This window comes from Gavialis gangeticus, unplaced genomic scaffold (assembly GCF_001723915.1).
Source record: "Gavialis gangeticus isolate Ggan-Ray unplaced genomic scaffold, GavGan_comp1, whole genome shotgun sequence".
In the NCBI taxonomy this organism is placed as follows: Eukaryota; Metazoa; Chordata; order Crocodylia; family Gavialidae; genus Gavialis; species Gavialis gangeticus.
Window position 1 is genome coordinate 124,879,583 of NW_017729032.1, and position 5,559 is coordinate 124,885,141.

At 36.1% G+C, this 5,559-nt stretch overlaps 1 protein-coding gene across 6 annotated transcripts in view; it reads right to left on the reverse strand.

The window, feature by feature from the left end:
- DOCK9 (dedicator of cytokinesis 9) overlaps positions 1–5,559 on the reverse strand; it is a 222,893-nt gene that overhangs the window by 18,914 nt on the left and 198,420 nt on the right. For 4 of the 6 annotated variants that reach the window (XR_002098921.1, XM_019524533.1, XM_019524532.1 and 1 more), the window contains exons 46-51: positions 5,224–5,346; positions 3,799–3,912; positions 3,528–3,533; positions 3,074–3,109; positions 2,107–2,253; positions 870–1,080 (exon numbers count right to left, since the gene is read on the reverse strand). Coding sequence is in view for 5 of the 6 variants with exons in the window: in XM_019524533.1 (XP_019380078.1) it covers positions 870–1,080; positions 2,107–2,253; positions 3,074–3,109; positions 3,528–3,533; positions 3,799–3,912; positions 5,224–5,346 (637 nt within the window). In the remaining variant the exon portion in view is untranslated. The remainder of the gene's footprint in view (positions 1–869; positions 1,081–2,106; positions 2,254–3,073; positions 3,110–3,527; positions 3,534–3,798; positions 3,913–5,223; positions 5,347–5,559) is intronic. The other 2 variants (XM_019524534.1, XM_019524531.1) reach the window with 1 other exon arrangement.

Consider the following 5,559-nt stretch of genomic DNA (forward strand, 5'->3'; position numbering starts at 1 on the left):
GAGAGGGGATACCCTGAAGCAAAAACATCTCCAATTTTGACTGCTGTCACGCGTAGTAGCAAGAATGTTAATATGGAGCTCTTATCTACCTTAATTTATTAAGTTGTGTTATCCACCTATGTTTCTACGATTTTTTGAAAATAAATCCTTGTAGGAACCTATTTGTATATGCAATTGCACTCTGCATTAGATAATAAACTATTATTGGGGTACAATAGGGAAGTAATAACTTGATGAAATGTCTCCCCCCAGGGTCAATACTCTTACAGGAACATATTAAGAGGACTTAGTTGCACTATTGTAAAATAGCACTCTTGACAGTACATCTTTTTTAAAATGGTTTGGGATCTACAAATTATTTTTTTTTTTAGAATATTCTATCAGTTCAACTAATCTGTCTTTCATGAAATATTTGCAATGAATTTGGATTTTCCTTAAAAACATAACACATTCATCACTTAAAACCAGTGTGTCAAACAGCCCACAGGCCAGATCCAGCCTATACAGCTGTTCTGTCTAGCCAGCGTCGGTTCTGGAATTTGAGGGTTTGACCTGCTACAGAATTCAGGGCATCTAGGCTCTGTTGTACATGGCTGTTTGTGGCAGGGGGCAAGTGAGTGTTGTGCCAACACAGCCCCGCTTGCCCGGTGGCCACCTGACCTGCTGACAGTGCACCCCATTCCCATCTACCACTGATGGACCCACTGCTGTTGCAGCTAGTAGTCTCACGCATCTGTCCCAGGAGGAGCTCTGAGGCGTGGGGCAAGTTTGGCAGCTCTGAATGAAAGAATTCTCAGCATCCAGTGTTAAATAAAAAAGAACAAATAAAAGGAACATTCCAATCAAAAAAAAAATCCATCTAACAATACCTGTCAAAATAGTTCGCCGTTTACACTGTTCTTCCACACTGCCTTGTCTTTTGCCAGATTGAGTAAAAGGCATCTCAAACATAAAACGCCGAATGTTGTGAGCCCTCTCAAAGTCTGTTTTTCTCTCTTGTAACTCCTTTTCCTCGAAGTATGGAATTACATGTGTAACTTGAATATATGCATATTTAGAGTCCAAATCCTTAGGATTTACCTTTAGAAAAATAGGGAAAAAAATGAAATCACAATTAAATTTGATTTATTTGAAAGTCCATAGGTACTCAAAATTCAATTTTGGACCCTGATTCTGCCAGTTACTCCAAATGAAGAACTACTGGGCTCCTGTGGAGCTACATTTATTTTAATGCAGACATACTCATCTTTTTCATTTAATCATCAGAGGCTGGACATATAACATCAGAAGAGATTACAAAATACACAATTTTCTACAATACTTGCACTATATAGGGCTGCAAAGTAAGAGAGAGATGTGATCACAGAAACATACCCACTGCTTACATTAATTTCAATGAAAGCTATATTAAAAGAAAGTTTAGACAACTGGGTACTCAGAAAATCAGGAACCAATATCAGCTGATACAAGGAGGTTTTTAAGACCCAGGAAGACAGTCTTGGCTGGGATGATCTAGTTGGGGATGGTCCTGCTTTAAGCATGGAGTTGGACTAAATGACCTCCTGATGTCCCCCTTCTAACCCTATCTTTCTATGATTCAATGAAACCAAAAATAATTAAGTATACTATAGGCACAATATCAGTACCTGGAGAGGATATCCTTCCTATTGCCATAATTAACTGAATGCATACAAAGGTGTTCTAAGAAGGGTAAGACTAACTCACTATAACAAGAAAAATTTGGGCTCTGCTTCCAAGTCACAGAAGTGGGAAAACTCAGAACAATCTAGTCTGAGCTGGCAAAGCCATCACTATACCTCTGTTGGCAGTAAATAGGCCAGATGTCCTACACTGAAATAAATTATTCAATTTTGTGTTAACAGATAAATGTATTAGGAATCAGAGCAAACTAATGAATTGCAATGCTTCCCACTATTTGAAAACAAGTGCCTAACAATTCCCTGCTGCCAAGTTTATATGCACTGATGTTTGAAGCTCATACTATTGATTGTCCAAGGGTACATGGAATGAAGTAATTAGAATGTGAGAAGAACTCCATTTTCTTTTAAACAACGTGTTCTACTCTGTAAGAAAATATAATCCTACTTTGCCAGAATCCTGGATCATTCTGACATTTTCCGATCCAAATTTGTCAGAGTAGAGCTTTTGTAGTCTCTGGGATATCTCTGAAAGAGGTGTCAGTTTCGGCTCTTTATAAATATACTCCTTTCCATCTTCATCCTCAAAGAAGCCCTGTGAAAAGAAACAACCAGAATTTTTAAAGAATAATTAGGCATTAGTATAAGGCAATTATATTGAGCAGTTTGTGCTTTTCCAGGCAAACACACTTAATGCCAAGGTTCAAGCAAAATTAGAAAGAAAAAAAAAATGTCAAAATAAAATCCAAGTAGAAAAGATATCCTAAGAAAAAAGAAAAAGGAAAATGTGTATATTTAAAAAAAATGGGTGCACAGGTAATGGAAGAACATAAAATTACAAACTTAGAGGAATGTTGTAATTATATGGTATGCTAATATTAAAGCTTTTGAGGTCAAAACTTATTTCTCACATTTATATTAAATGAATCATTTTCATTCCTGTTTCACTTGCCAGATCATTGATCTTGCGCAAGGGATTATTTTGCACACAACTAGATCTTCAACAGCAACATACAGAAAAACTCCTGAAGAGCTCTTCCATGTAAAATGGATTGTACAAAATAAAATCACTTGTATCATCTCTCATTTAAAATTATTTACATTAAGTTGTGCAGCACTAGGAAAATGGTTAGGACAAGTTAGCCATCTGTTTTGAGATTTTAGTTGAATCCAGTATAGAGGTGTATGGAAGGTGAAACAGGTGACCATTTTAAAGCAAAAAAGCCACTTGAGTTCATGTTTAAGACCAGAAAAAATAAATATTTGTCTTAAGATGAACAGACAAAATAGTGAGAGCAGCACAACATACCATGTATAAACAAAGGCTAGACTGACAAAAATACCCACATCAAATTAAGCTGAAATGCAGTAATTTTTACTGCATTGCTTGCTTTGAAAGCAGTTACTGCAATTACCTCCACTTCTGTTTCACTGTCTGTAAACTGGTATTGCTATGAAGTTATAAAAGATAACAGAAAAAAACAGAAGGTTATACTGTTCAATGCACATAATCCCCATGCCCTAAATAGCTGTCAGCTATCCACCTAACACAGTAAACTGACAACTGGGATACACACACCAAAAAGCCCCAGTGTATTTGCTACTGAGAAATAGACTATGTAGATAGACATTGGAGCATGTAAAGTTTTCAAATGCAAAGTCAGTCAGAAGGTCTGATTTTGTTTAAAGCATGCAGTACTGATGTTTAGGAAATAGGTGATTTGTTTCTGTAAATGGAACTGAGTGTTATTTTTTGAACTGCAATAGCTAGAAAAGCATACAGCTGAAAAGCAAATCTTGCAAACCACACTGCAGCATCAAGACATTGCTCGATAAATGACCAAGAATTAAGCACTGTAAGGAACTTACCGCTGCCTTAAGATAGTAACACAAAAAAGAAGAAAGAAGAAAAAGCAGAAAGTTTACTGAGGAAGGTATAGAAGCATTAGGCCAGGTTTTACATATGTATTGAAATAAAACAATATTTAATATGGTTAATTATTTCTATCGGAATAAATGTATCATGCTTTTTATTTTGTAGTATCAAAGAAAAACTAATGGTAGACTGTGAAACAGGATATTTTGCAAAATAATTAATATTTTCAGTTCTGCTATAATTGAAGGGATATTAGTTACTTACCTGTCCAAAAAATGCTACTCTGAAGTAAGTGCCCAGCAGTCTCTTGCCTGTATGCATTACTTCTGTCACTTTGCTGTATGCCCGATGAAGTGTATCATATAGGTGAGCTAATCTCTAGAAATAAAATGACAATACAGAATTTTTAAATGGCAGCACTCAAACCAACACTTTATTTTCCCCTTAAATGCAAACATAGCACTATGTGAAGGTGTAAATCTCTTACAGACAATAACATCAGTTTCAGAGGCTGGATATTAACAATAATAATAGGAACAACATTCAGAAATTATACATCAATAGAATTATTGGATTAAAAGCCACAGGCAAGCATTAGGTTTTTACTAGGAGAACTGCTTTTCTCCTGGTAGAAACAAGTGTAAAATGTTCACTCTGTTTCTCCTGGGATAAAAATAACCAACACCAGCTCAGCAGAACTTCCTCCCAGTGAGAATCTCTCCTGGTAGAATGAACACTTGTACACTATGCCACAGTTCAACTTCTAGGGAGTCAAGCTACAAGGAAAGGCTCCATGCCTTCCAGAATTAACCTGGGGTTTGTACATAGAAATCTCATAGAAATCTGCCTAGAAACCTTACTCTTCCACTTGGGATCATAACAATAAAAAGATTTGAGGTCAGGAAGGAATTTTTCCCTCAGGTCAGACTGGCAGGGACTGTGGCATTTTCTTCCCCCAACCTTCCTTAGTAGTGTGGGGTGTGGTCTTTCTTTCTAGCCTCTTCCAGGCATGTACTGACCAACCACTTTTTCTGGCAGACCATTACCAGTATCTCTGTCATCTTTGCTTTCTCCCCCTGCTATGGCCTGCTGTAGGGCATTATTGGCATTTCTGCTTTTGTGCCTTGTAGCTGTGGTGTCTGAAGGTTTACAAGGCATCATTTTTAGGATCTTTGGGTGAGTGACTGCCAGATACAGAAGACTGGACATGATGGTCTGGGAGTTATGTTTCAGTCCTATGTTTCTATCTTCCAAATAAATATTTAATATAGTTTCTGAAAAATACCAACCTTGATTGTAACATCACCTCCCAAAATGTGTTATGTATGTACAAGTTTAATTGACTAGGCCAGGAATTAAAAATGCACTAAAACTTTGGATTTGGCCCTGTATTTGCCACTGGCTTTCAAAAAAAAGATTTAAAAAAAAAAAAATACTGAAAACATTTTATTACATTATCTTCTTCCTATCTGTAAGCCACTTAATTTTTCAGGACTTACCTGAAAAGTGCCTATGGAAGTAAGAGGTCAAACTCTGAGTTTTTAAAAATGAAATACATTTACAATTTGAATAATTTTCTACTTCAAGATTGTTGTAATGCTATATACGTAAGTTGGTTTTAGTATATCATACTGTTGGAAAAGCATGGTTCCAAAGGCATAAAACAAGGAACCAATGTCTATCAAATACCTCAAAATCTCTCCGCTTTTCATAAATGGGAATTATAAGCTTATATATGTCAGCAATCAGTTCATAACGTTCAGCCTTCCAGAGTCCATCAGCACACTGCTCTAATAATTCCATCAGTACATCCTAGAAATACAGTAAAAGAAAATGTATTATTTGATGCTGTTGACATGGACACTATACAAAAGATCTTCCCAAGGAAAAAGGTAGATCAGTTCTCAAAACAAAATCATCTAACAGCACTGTATTTAAAATAAAATATTAACAAAAAGTACTAGAACAAACATGTATGGTGTTCTACATGGCCACACATATGTACATACTCACTGACTCTTTACT